At 48.3% G+C, this 16,683-nt stretch overlaps 2 protein-coding genes across 2 annotated transcripts; one reads left to right on the top strand and one right to left on the bottom strand.

Annotated features, from left to right (window-relative positions):
• Nucleotides 1-6,278: 6,278 nt before the first annotated feature.
• Nucleotides 6,279-7,777, top strand: Asppvi_006498 (DUF2434 domain-containing protein; the record flags this gene model as incomplete). The annotated part of the gene is made up of 2 exons (XM_043302399.1): nt 6,279-6,820; nt 6,886-7,777. The coding sequence occupies 2 exons, from the start codon at nt 6,279-6,281 to the stop codon at nt 7,775-7,777; spliced, it is 1,434 nt and encodes a 477-aa protein (XP_043158334.1).
• Nucleotides 7,778-8,251: 474 nt separating this feature from the next.
• On the bottom strand, nt 8,252-9,691 carry Asppvi_006497 (camp independent regulatory protein; the record flags this gene model as incomplete). Its single annotated transcript, XM_043302398.1, has 1 exon — nt 8,252-9,691. One exon carries the CDS (start codon nt 9,689-9,691, stop codon nt 8,252-8,254), a length of 1,440 nt encoding a protein of 479 aa, XP_043158333.1.
• Between the last annotated feature and the right edge of the window lie 6,992 nt (nt 9,692-16,683).

Raw genomic sequence — 16,683 nt, 5'->3', positions numbered from 1 at the left:
GAGGGAAAAGGAAGAAGAAACAAGAAGAGGGGTAATCCAACGCAGCACGAGTCTGTTTTTGCGACCGGCGATTTTGGGGGGTTTTGCCGTATGTATGTAGGTAGTAGACCTCAAATCGAACCACCTAGCGGCAAGATGGGGCCAGTGGGATGTGTTCAAAACTTCAATAATATGTAGGTTAAAGAAGTTTATTCAAATTTTAATGATGGACGTCCTGGTGAGTGGGGAGTCTGCCGACTTGGCTGCGATCTAATTAGGTTGGTGAGAGGCAGCGATGGGTGCAGGGGATGCCTCTCAGTAAGTCGAAGCCTTTTGAGGAGTCGAGCTACTCCGTACAGTTGGCTGTGGCCATTGTTAGTCATTTTGAATGTTCTAGTCGGAGTCGTAGTTAGTAGTAGGCGTACTGGATGATAGTAGTTGTAGTGTAAGGTGATGGGATAGGAGTCGATCAAAGTGGGTGCACCTGTCTGTGGACTAAAGTGGATGAGAGGTGGAGAAGGAACTACTTTAGTAGCAGCAAGTCAGCAACTTTGCGATTAGCGACAGGTCAAGAGGCCAGCAAGAGAGAAAGAAGACTCGAGGAAAGGGAGAGGATGAGGGAAATGGGGGTGGATTGCGAGGTATATTATACTACTACCTCACCACTTAGAGGCAGATAATCCTCAGCATTATTCTTCTAATAATTAACGTGGAATGAAGCAGACAGTAACGAATTAATTCGTGGACTAGTCCTAATGACCACTACTGTAGCTACAGGCATTTAAAACAAACTCTAGTGCTAGAAAAGTAACCAGCCAGAAACTATGCCTAAAAGCTACCATCAAGAATGACAATCCTCAGCAAGTTCCGTTAGTAGTTGGACTACTCCTCAAGTCCTGACGTGGATCACTCTATGGTCAATCTATGGGGGTCTCTGTCAATGTACTTCGTATGCACGTACAGAAACCCAGTGGAGAGGGGCCGCTCAGACTAGGCAAATACTACCTAACCTACCTTTCCAGACCTATCCATTTAAACCGAGCCCACCTAGATTTACTAAAATTCGAATGAACTCTGACCACTGGAACAACCAACCAACCTTCAACCGTCAACTGATCTTGGTACTACGTACAAGACTGAGCCCCCTACTGTCCAGATGACAGACGATCTACATTCCTTCACGTTGACCTTCTCTACCTCTCCACCTTGCCTGCCTAAACTCTAACATGCGGGGGGTTTGTAGAAGAGAAAAAGCAGGCGGCCAAGCATGTTGGATGTACGCAATTGATTGGTTCACTAAAGAATTGGGGAATATAGGTACGGGGTACTCCGTCGAAAAAGCAACAAGGCAACCCGGGAGCCCAAGAAAAGCCATCGCGAGGATCAGACGCACTCCGGAAAAGTTAGGGAAACCTTAGAAGAGGATGGGCAATTTTAAAATTAAAAATAAAAACAAAAAAGCAAGTGTTGCTCAATATTTATTAATAAGGAAAAAAACCACGCTCACAGGTTCGTTTGATCGGTCCCAAATCCCAAATGCACGGATGACGACGGCGGATGATCCTCGACGCTGTCTTTGGCTGCGAGAAGAAATATGATGCATCTCGGTTGGCAACTGGCCTTGTTTCCCCAGATTCATCCCTGCATCCACCATGAGAAGACTACCCTGGATTGAATGAAGATGAGAATCTTGGGTAATATTGCAGTTGGTTAGTCACGCGTTGATGAGTCGACAGCGGAGGTTCAATGCAAATAGCCTATCTTCTCTGATCCGAATAATGAGGACAAAGCCATTCAATGATCCAAACCATAATCGACTCTCTGTGAAGTCTACAATGGCCCCGGCCATCAGAAATTGATACTCCTGCTCTCTAGATTTTCAACCGTCGTCGATCTCCTTCTTCTTGGATAAATCAATAATAATAGTAGTAACAGTTAAGAGTTACATGCATGCCGGCTGGAATAGGACGGACACGGCTCAGGCTCAGCTGGGCTCTGCTCCCCCCACGCTACTACTTCGACTCTGTCTCAGACTCCAGCGTCTGGCCAAAGCATGCAGCCTTGACTCCGGTCTGACCAGATCCGTCTCTTTTAATTCATGCTTATTTGGTCTCTTCCGGACGTGATGGCGGTCAAGATGTGGTACCAATCCGTAGCAGAGAAGCTCTGGGAATCCACCAGGGCATGCAGTGTTTGCTCCTGCATCCTTTCCCTCGTCATACAGACAATCTGGGGAAAAGTGGGCCAGATCGACTCGCACAGACTTCCGAGGACAGGAAAATCATCCCTACAAATTACAAAGGCGCCCTTTTCCCCTCCATTCCCGGCCAGTTCTTTTCCTTGACTCATTGACTGGTGACAGGTCCACTCCCCACTGATGACTCTGTAACAACTAACAAGTTCTTCCGCGCCGTTCCTTGCTCTAGCCATGAATTATCCCAGTATTATTCGGAGGACTCCCGTCCCTGCACTGTCACCTGATTCGGAACATACACGGTGACAAAATGACTGTATTTCCTTGTCACTACGTCCTTGTAGGCAAACATGAAAACCGAGTACCTTACATACTCATCCCCAGCGATGACTCGACCTCATATCGAGTTTTCCTCTCTTCTCGTCTTGAAGGAACGGCCTCGTCTGAAGAAATGGGGCACAAGACCACACTTCCATAATTTGGGTGGTATTGTTTCCGAGTGCTTGGGCCTCCTGTCGATTTATGGCTTGGGAACTCGGGAGTCAAACCGGCTGATGGGCTGTTGATCCACCTCGAAACTTTTGTCTGTCTAGGGACGAACTGGAAGATGCCCGAGGAAGCTTGAGAGGCTGGAAATGCTGTTCTGAATTCTCATTGTTACTTCTTCCAGGGTTTTTACATTGTTATCAGGGGTAGATATTCCCGTAAATCAAGTGTTTTCTTTTCACTATGCTGGCCTGGACTTGTAAGGGATTTAAGCTTGGTGATCATGATGATCGGAACACCGGCTCGAGGAAATGGACTAGTAGGCGTAGCTATCTGTTCCTAGTGTACAGGGTACAGAGAATCAATACCGTATCGAGTGCTCCATATGTATCAAGCTGTCCCATGTCCCTGCTCTGTTGATGCACCGAGTCAGGGACAGACTGCCAGTGTGCCCCCAACTTGTGTGAGCTAGAGAGTTGGTGTTGCGTCAGGTGAGCGGGATACCTCGTTCAGGCAAGCCGGAGATTTATCATAGCGCGGGAAATCTCTTCCAATCACACACAGTAGTGCCCTCTTCCGAGCATTTTTTGGCTTATGGCGATCTTATTGKAAACTGTGTTACGCAGTACAGTTCACTAGTTGAGAAAATGACTCGCAAGTCCAAAGTCAAACCGCCCGGTTATATACAACTGCCGAGAGGCGTAGACCTCAGGCAACGCCATCGTCCATGCTGAGGGCAGCAAGATGAACAGATGACCTTGAAGACAGGAATCAGCACCAGCAGTCAAGAATGTGGTGGTGAAACAGGCTCCACTGCCAGAGAGCGGAGACTAAAGTGATCCCTGATCTTTGTTGTCTTATGCATCCCCAACTAATCCTGTAAATACATAAATAGCTAGCCTTCATCAGTCATCAGTCGTCACCCATTCTAATTAGGGGATATGCTGCTGCAGCTGTCGTGTGTCAGAGTCTAGACTCTGCTGGCCAGACATCAATTTTCATCATGCCCCATACAATCCCAGCATTCTTCATTTGATGCATTTCCCTTACCCTGAGTGTTTTGGGTTTCATCTCTTGAGGCCTTGAAAATCATGATACAGTCTCCACCGCAGTGTAAGGTACCTAGTGGATCCAAACGGGAGGGCCATCCCGTTGTGAACCATGGAGGTTACCTTTTGTGACAATGGAACTTGGCTTTTAATTACCACAAGAGCTGATTGTCCAACTTGAGGCCGATTAAACTTCATCAACCCCAGCCGTCGCGTTTCCTATTGCCATCAGTATCGTTGTCAGGCTTACTCCAAAGCTTACCAAGGCTGATTTTATCAGGTGCACTTTTATCTGACATCATCGCCATGCTGAGGAACGTCGTAAGCTGACGCCTAGATGCGCAGTTTTATTAACTTTGTTAAAACTTTGTTATGTCTCGCTCCTCCGTATTTTCTTGCGACTAGATAGCTGGTGTCACCTACTGACAGGGAACGAAGAAAGTGCATTGCCCAACGGACCCTACAAGAACCACCTGACCTCGTGTTGCTGTTCTCGTTCAGGGAAAGTCAACCGAGAATGGGGCCGATCGGAGCGGATGGTCTGATGCAGAACACTACCTACGGACTGGACTCTGCCTGTGGAGTCGCTATCGATCTTTCTCTGTGCAAGTTAGGCTGAGTCTAATACCACATTGAGTCAAAGCCCCAATCCCATTACTAAGTTAGTTTCATCTTTTGAACCTCGTACATTATTTGGCTCCTTGGTTGAGGGCCAATCACATAAGTACAGTGACATTCGAAGCGTCAACTTTCCCCGTCTGCTTCTATTCATTTCGTTGAGTTTCTATGGCTAGCGCAGGGATACGACTTTGAAGGGCCAGAGTTTGGTGACTTGAGTATCGAAGAGGTCTTTTCAGATCGCGATAATTGTGGCGTTGATCTGTAGTCTATGAGGCTGAGCGTTACGAAGACGAGTGCAAGCGTGCAACTGTATGAGAGCATTAAACAAACTCAAGTTCGCACAGAGCACGTATAATCGAATTCAATAATCATGTTATGATTCTCCACTTGTGGAACGCTTAGGTATGACCGTAGGAGAAAGCTCATCTATCTATCTTACGGAGATACACAGGCCTTTTTTTTTTGCCTAATACTAGCAGCTCACTGGCTTCCAGTCTCTGGCCAACCACCTCGCTTCACCAGATATTTCCCCCGGATGCAATGGATTAGTGTAACCTCCTCTGGTGAGCTGTGCTCCTAGTCTCATGCACCCCATCATCTCTTTGCGGGGTCTGGTATGACCGAGATCTTCCGGTCTTGCATTTGATCAAGTAAGGTTCGATCAGTTTCAGATTCAAGTTTGCTTCCCAAGACTCTTGGATTTCCACAAAAGCATACGCTGTTCTGTAAGGCGACCCAGAAGCTCCTCTGTTGGTTCGATGCACAAAAGTTGTGACTCGTCCTTCCGTTCAGGCGCATATTTTTCAGCCTGAATTTTGAATACGTGTCCTTCGATCGCAAGGCTTTACAAAGTACTTCCAAACATTGCGCCTCATATGAGGCGTAAGCTACCTATATTTCCTCGTAGATGTCATCACGTGGACACCTTCCAAACCCAGCCAACATATGTTTCGCCCAAGTGCATGAATCTGTCGGTCTGGAAGGGAATATATCTCTCATATCCAATCAATTAGGATCTGCGGTCAAAACAATCCGATGCCCTCAAAGGAAGGTGGACAGGTCAACCCTCCATGCGGACAAAGTTCACCTCAATCTCATTGTTGGTATTGCTTGTAGACTGCTGATTGGCACGCGCATGGGCATAATGCCTTACTCAGGGTCGAGACAGCATCCATACGGAACAAGCTCTTCAGCTAGCTGCTGCTCAGAGCACGGGACGCAAACAGATAGCTCGACAGTTCCTTGCAGGCCACGAAGAAATCCCTCTCAGTCAGCTGCGGAACCAATGATAGTTGAATTTGCCTCGCAAGGAGTCGTCCGTCTTGCCACTACCATTCACTCCGTACGGGGTATGCGTGGCTTTCAGGTTAAGTTCGGATGGGCTGAAGCCAGTGCATATGATTTATCAGCTGGATGATTCCATTACTCAATCGCATTTGCGCCACCTTTGAGAAATGAAATAGTGTACGTTGATATTCAGGGTGAGCCCAATGGGGTAAGGTTATCGATAACAACCCTGTCTTATCGATAAGGAAAATCGTGGGGTTATGCCTTTTTACTTGAGAATCGTCGTCCCTTGGAATGGAACTGTCAGAAGCAGTAATGAAATGGGTTCCAAGTCACTCACTTGAAGCTTTGTATGTGGCTTACACAGTAGTTATGGAGTGCGTCCGACAGGCACCAGACGAAGCGCGTGGTTCCCAGCTGTCAGTCATATCATCATTGACTGTTCCGAATACCACCTCACCCTCGTCATCAGACCGTCAACCTCCGGTCCTTCCGCTCTCCTCGCAACTGAAATCTGTTCTATCATCAATTGACCATGTTCTATCCGTTCTTGTCAGTCTCTATCCGCGATGATCACGGCGGCATTGAGATACCTCCATTGAGGACATCACCGGTGTGGGACGCTGCGCACAGTAAGAGAGAAAGGAGGAACATCAAGCATCATGACTATCCTTCACATTCGAGCAGCGACTCCATATGAGCAGGGAGCCAATGCGACGGACGTGATCGTCAACGAGGTTCATTTCAACCGAACGACGTTGGACTTGTACAAGTACACGCTATACAGCAACGGCACACTCTCCAATGGCACCGACTGCTATCTTGCTTTCCAAGAGTTCCAACCTCGCATGGACGAGAACGGCACCTTTGTCAACGGTATCTCCTGCTACGCGCCCGTCCATGGCATAGGCCTACATGCCTCGATCGGGATGGCGTTCACCGCGTTCTTTGCTGTCTCCATGTTTCTCACCATGCTCAATCTGCGAAAACACGGATGCAAGTATCTACCTGGTCGCACGATGGGCCGTCGACTCAAGTGGCTGTGGCTGCTGTTCGTCGCTGCCTGCGGACTGATCAGCTGCCTCATGACCGTGGACGTAGACCGCAGCCATATTCAGGGAACATCATTGGTCCTGCAGAGTGTCTTTTACACCCTGATGACCCCAGGCCTCATGGCGGCAGTCTGGGAGGCCGTGCGACACTGGTATGCTTCACTTCTCCGCACGCAACCTCTTTTTTAAAATACATTTCCGTACTGACAACAAGCAGGGGCTCCTGGCAAGAACGCCAGATCCTCGACCGCGACCCCTACGCCTTCACAAAACGCAGCAGCCGACGCCGCCAGGAATCCTTCCTCCCCATCCTTTTCTACGCCTTCGCCCTCGCCAACTTCTTCCTAACCATCCCACGCAGCTGGACCGGCATCGAGCTGCAGCGCAGCCCGGAGCTCACCGCGCTGCGCGCCCAGCCCCTCGCCACAGACCTCCGCTTCAAGCTCGCAGCCTTCATGTCCCTGGCCGGCACGCTAGTCATCTGCTACAGCCTCGAGCACAGCATCTACCGATACCGAGCAGCGCCCACCAGCCCCCTCTCCCAAGCAACCTTCTACCTCACCGCCAGCCCCCCGGAGTTCCTCCTCGCCCTCGCCCTCCTCGGTCTCAAAACCGGCTACGCCATCGCCGCCGCCTTCGACTGGTCCGTCTCCCCGCTGCGCGTGGCAGTTAGCCAGGGCTGGCTCTACGGCCTCGGCTTCGCCCCCGCCCTACTTATCATCTTGCTCTTCAACGCAGTCGGCTTTGGCGAGCTCAACGAGGATAAAGCCCTTATCGTCCAGCGAGGGGAGCTCGACTCCGCGCTCGCCTCCGACGCCGATCTCCTTGGTCGCAAGCGCTGGTGGAAATCGCGCTGGCCGCGCGGCAGCAACCGTGGCCGCTCCCGCTCCCGCTCCTCGTCTCGCGAGCAGTTGGATCGCTACGTCGAGATGGGGATTCTCGCTCCGCATGGGAAGGGAGATGGCGAGGATAAAGACGGCTCTGCGGCGGCGGCGGCAGCAGCAGCAGCGCCGACGGTCACGACGCGGACGGCGAGTGATGCCTCTAGCTCGTCGGAAAGTGGTTTCGTGACCGTTACTGTCGCGTCGCCGGGACAGCAGGAGGATTAATGAATTGGATTTATTGTGGGGGTACTGAGTTTAGTAACGGTGTATTAAAGTATGTCACACGCTAACGACGATGATGGGATGAATGACCATCCACAGGCGATTAAAGTAATCATGACGTGACCTAGATTGAATTTACGTTGGTACTCTACGAGCTAGTAGACATGCTACGCTTCGCTCCGCAATGCAAATGGACGAAATCATCTGTATTATTTCGACGATCAGCTACCGGTCCCAATGCAAGCTAGCGTGGCACATTTATGGAGACAAATGCAGATTTGCCCATTCGATTCGAAGCCGAAGTCGATACACAAATAGACCAAGATCCCACCCATGCTAATCACGAAATCAATGCACCTCTTATGAACGCCGAGCCCCCCATGACAATAGAAGAAAATGAAAAATCAAAGAAAGGACAGCATTCTTCGTCTGACAAGCAACGAGATGGAGTTGCAATACGATGGAGATATTGGAAACCTAAGCGGTAAAGACTCGATCCAACTGCCGCAGAGCCCGCATATCCTCGCCCCCAAACCCAATCTTTTCGCTGGGGATATCTTTCGGCCCTTCCGCGCGGGGACTGCCGCCCAAGCGAGGAGCGTTGAGTTTGTTTGACGGTGCGGATGTGATGGATGATAAGGGGCCCGAGGCGCCGTTCATCAGCGCCCCGATGCTGGGAACGGTGGTGGCGGAGGTACTGGCTGTGCTGCTGCTACTGCTGCTGTTGTTGTTGGGATCGCCTGGTTTGGAAGTCCCGTTCAATAACGGGGGTGCGACCTGTGGTAAGGGGGTGGGCGGTGCCTGGCCTATTGTCCGCGGGCTGCGCACAGAGGGTCCCACGCCGTTGCTATGCGAGGCGGAAGGAGCATGCATGCGAGGGGACGGGATTCGGGGATCTACCGAATGTGTTGGGTAGTCTCGCGGGCTCCGTTGGTAGTTGTCGCGCGGGTCGGGAGCTAGGCGAGGCGAGCGCCCTGTGAGTGCCGGAAGCGGTGTATGCTGCGCTACGGAGGGTGGGATAGCGGGTGGTAATGAGGTTTCCGCTGGATGACCCGGATGTACCGATCGATCATATGGCGGATGCAGTGCGTGTTGCGGCGGAGGCGGTGGAAGAGCCGGGTGGTGATGTGGAGGCGGTTGCCCGTACGCAATGGCTGGGCCATTAGGTGTGGGAACGGCGGACAAGTAGGAAGCACCATATGGCAAAGCGATAGTGGGCGGAGTTCCCAGCGGTGTTGGGGGCCATGCATAGGGCGGAGTATATGATTGAGGATGTGTAGCTCCAGCGCGCACATATGCACTCATCGGATGAGGGACAGAGTAAGTKGCGCCAGCCATGGGGCCGCGGGTGACCACCGGCAGATTCTGCTGGTCATTGACAGTTGATTCGGGATACAGTCCTTTCTGGGGACGTACATGTCGTAATGCAGGGTCGGTGGAGGGTTGTTGGAGAGTGGCAGCTGCCGGGTGCGATCGCGAATAGTAGCTGATGAGGTGGAGATGCTGGCCGGTGGATGTGGTGATGCTGAAGGACTGCTTCATAAGTCCGTCCGGCTTATATCGGTACCCGTCAGGCCCATCGTCAGCACCGTCGCCGCGATCGTCATCGCTCCCTCTGCTGTCAGGCGTTTTACCGGCTCTGAGTGGTTGTGTGACGGTACCCCCGCGTTTGCCCTCCATCTCACGGTAGGTGAGAAAACTGCCCGATACTCGACTGGCACTCCATGATTTGCCGTCTGTCCATCGTCGCATACCCGCTTCACGCTCATCCCAGACGAATACAGAACCGGATTGGATAGATTGGCGCTCTTTCTCCGAAAGTCGTCTCTGAACGCGGGGAAGAAGGCCGATACGGCATGCTTCGAAAAGAATGATGGCGTCCGCCGGAGTGCGGACGTGACCGTGATACGTCTCCATCCACCCTCGCTGATCTGGATAAGTACCCGTGACGGTGGAAGGTCTGAGCGCCAGGGCAGATGGCTTTGAAAAGTACGAAATGATGATGGCGGTTGTTGGTTTGACTGTGGCTTGCTTAGGATGATAATATGCCTTCGTCCCGTGGTTTAAGGCGTGATGATGTAGTTCGGCCGCGATAGAAGCTAGGCTCTGCGTGAAGTGTAGTGGATTTCCGGAGGAAATCAAATTCGGGTCCAGATACGGACAACCGACAGATCCGACAGAGAACGGTAGAGCTGAGGGGGAGGACTGTTGACGAGCAGAGGCTGACGTTAATGTAATTCTTCAGGATGATCGACTGCTTTGGAATGTGACGAGAGGGAGGGAACAGGAGAGACAAGGGGAGCTGGAATGGGAAGCAGAAACAGGGCAGACAAAAGGGAGTGGGGAAAGACGATAGGAGAATAAAAGGAAGAATGCAGGGAAGGCCGAGTAAATGTGGCCATGCGGTTTCACAGACTGAAGTGAGGAGAAAAGGATTGACATCATATGAAAGAAGATCCTTTTTGTACCCACCTGGACTGAAGGAGATAAAGAGAATATCTGGATAATAGATCGGATCCCAAGATATGAGGGATGGAAGTGTGTCAGTTTGGAAAGGGTCGTAAAAGGAAGAAATGAAGCAAGAAAGAGGGAGGGAACGGAAGAAGGAGAGATAATAAGAGAGAGGGTCAGAAAAGAAAAGTAAAACCAAAATAAGAGAGACAGGGAGCAGAAAGAATAGTAGCACTAATACAACAATAATACGAATCATAAGAATTATTATGAGAAAAATAAAAAATTATAATAATAATAGAAAAGCATCAGCAGGAGTAAGTAAAGATAGAGTGGAGACGGACTCAACTCTGAACCCCACAAGATTCAAAGTTACTTTATTCAGAAGTCAAAAGTGGAAAGTAATAACAAAAGGGAAATAGAGAAAAAGTAAAAAAAAAGTAAAAAAAAAGAAAAGGAAAAAAGAAACAAAATACAAACACAGTTGCTTGGACCTCATAGGTGCTGGTCAATGTCTCAGCGCCGAGAAACAGCTAGAGAAAGGATCCATGTGGGTAACCAGGATGAAACAACAAGTAAAAGGAATGTCTTTGGACCATTGATGACTGTATTTAATGAGATTATGTATTTTATGTCGGCTGTGACCTGGAATTATGAATGATTAATGAGTATTAAAACTATTTGAGAGCCCATTTAAACTTGTTCATGTTTAAGCGATCCATGGTTTGGAGAAGTAAACTGTAACAGGTTACCATGGAATCTAATTCGAATTATTAGAAAATGAAATAAGCATGACCAATCCTGAGCAAGATAAATTTCCTTGTTGAGTAATCCAGCAGAGTTCTGGAAGTAAGGCATGGGAGACCAATGCGACCAGTGTTCGATACAGCTCAAATCAAGACTTGACTAAGGTGCACTTCAAGATTATGCATGTTCTAGCTTCCAAGTGTCATCATGTCCAACTTAGTGCATACCAGATGCCTCATTCCACAGTATCAGGTTATTGCCGATCTCAAACCTGAGATTTGACTGCTGACAGGCAGATTCAAGGAGGCAGCATTCTGGACTTCCTTGACAGCTATACATACCTTGTGATACGGCCACGAAACCTGATCAGAATCCTTCCGTTGTTCTCTGTTGTCTGCGAACTCAAGAGGTCAAGCCTTGGCAACATTCTCTATCCTTGGCTTCATCTGTTGTACATGTCAGGTAACAAATGAAAATAAATCAGAAATTATCGCTCGGGCCCCGGTAGGGCCGAGACATTATGGTAATGTTCTAGGGCGGCTGGTCAGAGGTCACAAATACAATAATACGTAAGAACCTCCACTTAATGCTCCACGAACTCCAATAAAAATGGAATAATACAAGGTTACGCACAGTAGGGTGGCGCTCTGATCGCTTGATCGCACCCTAATACTGATTAGTGCGCGACTTTCTGAAGCTTAAGCTTAATCCAACACGAGGAACCTTAACCTCGCTTAGAAAGAAAGGTCCCATCTACCCTGCCCAAAGCTCCACTTCTCCCCCATGTAGTCTGAGTCTAGTCGACTTTGAACTGCTAATAAATAGTCTCAGTGTCTCAGTAATGTTCATCCTGGTTTCGTTATTATTAGCTCTTATTGACAGTCTGACAGTGATACGAATACTTAAGGCAGAGTTTTCGTTTTATTTGGTTTGGTCATAAGTTTTCAAGCGGGGATTCTGGAAATCCCCCATTTTATGGATTATCTCTTACATGGAGTACCACGTACCTTGGATGCACAACTCACCGATCGCGCCCGGCTTATAAATTATAATATTAGACTTAAACTGGGCCAGATGTTGCTTTGCAGCGGTTGCGCCCGGCCAAAAAATTACCTTTTTGAGCCCATACAGAATTAAATGACAAATTTTAAGAATTAATGCCAGACCAGTAATGGATTATAGTAGTAATAGCTGACGCCATTTTGGACTAGATCCTACCACTTGGTCCACCAATGCACTAGTCGTCGCCTTGTGGGCTTCTCCTTCGAATTACCTTATCTGGCCTCTAGGCACTGCCGTATATCCGGCATATCCCTTTATTTCCGATTATGAATCATAGCTACCCGGTACGAGCTCATCATTTATTACTCCATAATGTTGACTGAAGCCACTGTGGCGATACTCACCTTCGTATTCGTTAAGCCACATAACTCTCGTTCAAGAGAGACTCCTGGAAAGTCTTACGGAGTAGTAAGGTTAGAATTGTGAACACGCACTCTGCGACTTGATACTTGGTCTGAATTATGCGATGGAAGACTTGACATGTTCGCTTTTACGTTGCTCCAGGCGGTTTTTAGATTCAAATATCCTTTCAAAAATCTGTCATCGCGCCCTTGTTCGTTATTTGGGATAGAGATCATGGATTAGGCAACTACATTCGGATTAGTCACAGGCCCGACACGGTCCTTGGCAGAGTTTATCCACCAGACAGCGCTTCTGCTGATTGTGGTATGCAGGCTATTTAGTCATTTTCCTGGATTGAGAGGCAGTCCACATCGACTATTTCATAAATTAAATTTTGACGACTACAGATGAATATGAGGCGACGTGGCCCTTATGATCATGTAGAGGACATCATCACTCAAAATAGAGATCGCGGATAAGGTTTACGCACAGCCAGGAAGTCTCGCACATGAAAGTTTTCGCTTCCAGCCTTCGATATTCTTAGGAGGATTATTCCACAATTCACATTATTAGAAATACTCCGGGGGCCAAAAGAATTCTATTCCAGGGGGCCAGTGAGAGGGAGACTGAGACAGCAAAATCATCCACATTCTCCATAGGCTGAATCCTACATGATAATAATATTTTTACGAGGAAGAGTAAGACTACCGTCGCAGAATCTACTAGTCATCAACCAGTGCAGTCCCTGACTCAGGATAAGCGTATCGCCAACAAAGCCCGCTGAATCCTGGTCCATCCTTCTTGGCCACTTGGCCGGTCCACTGGTTGTAAATTATACCTTTACGGGAAAGTGTATTATTATTGGCAAATTGTGTCACACTTGTGTATTGACTGCTGGATGGCTCTCAGGTAAGCCTCGCATGTATCGGACATAGGTAATCATGCGTCGATGCTGTAATGCAGTGGCTGGTTGACTTGCAGCTGAGGTCTCATATATTGAGATGGTGTCGGCAAAAACACCAAATCTATTCGCTCAGGCAACCAACAAGTGAAGAAGATAAGACGAGGTGCTGACCAGCCTTGCAGTATGCCCTCTGAAGCGGGTTGCGTCGGTTGACTGGTGATACGTAGGATGCGTCGAAATCACATACTCGGTTTGCAGATAATAGTCTACTGACAATTGGCCTCCACTGTGCATTTCGAGAATAAAATGATCTGCGACCCGCTATCAACCTCAACTAACAAGTCACTAACCAGAGGGGAAAGCCCATTATCAGTCTTGGGATATGATCTGTCTAGCTTCGGGGAAGAGTACTGCATGTCTTCGCCGACTGGGGCGGTAAAACCGGACGGAGGATGGATCTGCAGTTGCATCTAAATTGCTTCCCCCATCTTGTGTTGCCGCCTGCGCCGCCGATAGACGCACTGTCTTGATCAATAATGTTTCTGGTTGTGTAAGAGGAACCTTGTCTTCAGGATTACATTCCAGGGCAACAGCAGGGATGTAGCAGATATGTATCACGGCACCGCGAATACTACCCTTGAGCGTGTAGAAAGCGACAAGACCTGAGCATTAACGGACTCCGTACATTCCCGTAAATGAACTCGAGATAATCTCCGAGTTGTTATGAACCAAAAGAAGATTGCAATCTGGACCAAATGCCTGAGTCAGATTGGTTTGCTCCTTGAGATGATATCACAAACCTTCAGTCTCGGGTATGGCCAGAAAAGACAAAAAAGAGATCTTACATATCCGATCATTCTCCTTGCATAGTCTCTCTCGAACTGACGAACTCAGTAGAACATCGAGCATACCAGATCAAAAAGACGCATATTTCCAGTTGGAAGGGTTGAGATTTGTCATGCCAATGCAACCCTTAATTTGAATTAAAGGTTGCCAAGGCGTGCCCCTGTGAAACGTTGCACAGGCTTAACTCCACTAGCATAATGGGTTTAAAGTATCCACTGGAAAGTGGGAAATAACAGTAAGGGGAAGATTGATTTAGATTACGGTTACATTGACAAGGATTAGAATTATGCATTTGTCATGGTGGAATTTGAATGGAATATCCAGATACGTAGATTTATGCTGAGACGAGACGATGCTCTTCATGCTGGCTATGGAATCTCTACTGTGGTTTGCTAATATAAAGTCTAAATAGCATACTTTTACCTCCGCTAAGGCAACTCAAAAATGTGGAATGGACAAGAAATGCTGAGGAGTTAAACCTCTGCGACACCTCCCATTTATGAAGTCTGGTATCAAGCTTATCCCTGGCCCTTGGAGTCAAAGCGCTGCAGAGCCAAGCACATCCCCGCTTGTAACCTTACTACTCTATCCTTGATTAGGCTGCAGTTGAGAGAATTTAGTCCCTTTAATTTTGCGGTGGCACTGGGCCACTGGCAGACCTTCCATGCTTTTGTACTAAAGACGGCAGGTAGGACACTTAAAAAGTCTGTTGAGGCCAAGCATACCTTGAAATGCGATTATTTTTATTCTCAGAGGCAGCAAGAGTCCAACCCACCTTGCCACTGTATTGTAATACAAACATATACACAGTCCGCATGATCGCTGCACCACAAGGCTTGGATCGGGGCTTGGATCCTCATTCCTTGTCTGTTTCACGTCCCCGAGTTAAAATATCCTTTTCCCTCTCTGACTCCTTAGCAAGAGAAGCAAAAACAAGAAAAGCAAAGAAAAAGGGGGGAAAGCCCGGGTGAGCCTAAGAGTCAGACATATCGTATTCGCGACATAAGGATACCGTGATACGAGGGCCATACATTAGTCTGCTGGGGTCCAAGTCACTGACGAATCACCATGCCAGGCGCCTCCAGGCCGAGCTCCATATGCTTAACACCAGTAAGGTTGGCAACTTGGCATTTCTCCGCGCCTGTTAGTGACGCTGTAGTGTCTCAGCCAGCCAGGTAAGGTAGGGAGGTGTTATCGTATTCCTATCTTACCAGTACCTTAGTTACCGGTATTCGCTTTTTGGTCCAAAATATCGACTGAATGTCAGTATTTTGTTCTTTATTATGTTATGATGAATAATAGACGTGAACTTACAATAAGATGGTACACAAAAAAAAAAGTTCGAAGAGTGGAGATTTATCCACTACCTCTCGGTATTACTCTCATCTTAACACCATTGCCTCGGTAGCGAACTTGGCGAGGGTCCGTCCAAGACCGCAGCTTGTTCTCGGACTTCCTTGAGCTCCGTTGCCTCCGATCTTCCTTTTCCCGGATATCCCGGCTGTTGATAATTTGACAACCTTACGACTTAATGTTGAGTCTTATGATTATTCTCAAAGAGGATAGTGAACCCGTTGCGTCACCGGCAGGAAACTCTTGACCCTTGAAAAGCGTTAGAGCACAGCCTCAATTATGTTGATCACATATCATTCTGCCTAATACAACATACTCTGAGTACTCTCGAAGGATTCAGTATCGTTCCTGGGGACAGACATAAGACTTCGATCCATCGCGTCCTTTTTCCTTTTTGACTCTAATTCACCTACTCTAATAGGTTATCGGAAACTTCTGGATCAGATCTACTTTCTTTATCGTCCATCCACTGCACTAGATAATGACATACAAGAACAGCAGCTGCCTTTGCCAAGGACTCGCCATGAACCAGTCTGGCTTGGCTGAGAACGATTTCTGACTAGTTTGCTACCTTACCAGTTGTTACTGCCTCAGTCACGGTACCTCCAGACGAGCCACGTGGACTTTAGCATCAAGATAGTGTCTGTCATGATTTTCTAGTCCTATCTACAGAGTACAGACTACGGAACACAAAGTCTCAAGGAATCATAGGAAGAATCCTTTGACTCTCGCCTATCTTCAGTTTCGAATCCTGCAGCATATTGCTTAAATAATGCGGGGAATGTGATCCTACAGGCTACAGGCGCTCGAGCATCTAGACAGAGAGGAATGTAGGTTTAACCATCCAAACGAGCACCGCTCGACTCATCCTAGCATAGCTCGTAGTATGCACAGGTAGCCTCAAACCATCAGTCATATGCAACAGCAATTCAGAGTTTCTCTCCTCGAATCAACCCCTCTCTACCTCTCGTCGGATACAATTCCCTCGTTAAAGCAGAGACTACAAAGAATTTAGATTTAGGTTAAGTGGCGCATGTCATTCCCCATGCTCGCTCCTCTACGCTCGCTCCTCTACGCAGTATCTAAGCCGTAGACACAAGATACAGGACTCGACTCAGTCTCACCATCTCACCGAGCTCCCTTGTCCGGCTGTTTCGACGACACGCCAGCTCTGGGATTGGACGGTCAGATCCCTCGCGCGCGA

Source organism: Aspergillus pseudoviridinutans (genome assembly GCF_018340605.1).
Source record: "Aspergillus pseudoviridinutans IFM 55266 DNA, scaffold_4, whole genome shotgun sequence".
Lineage (NCBI taxonomy): Eukaryota > Fungi > Ascomycota > Eurotiomycetes > Eurotiales > Aspergillaceae > Aspergillus > Aspergillus pseudoviridinutans.
This window is presented reverse-complemented; position numbering and strand designations above follow the sequence as displayed.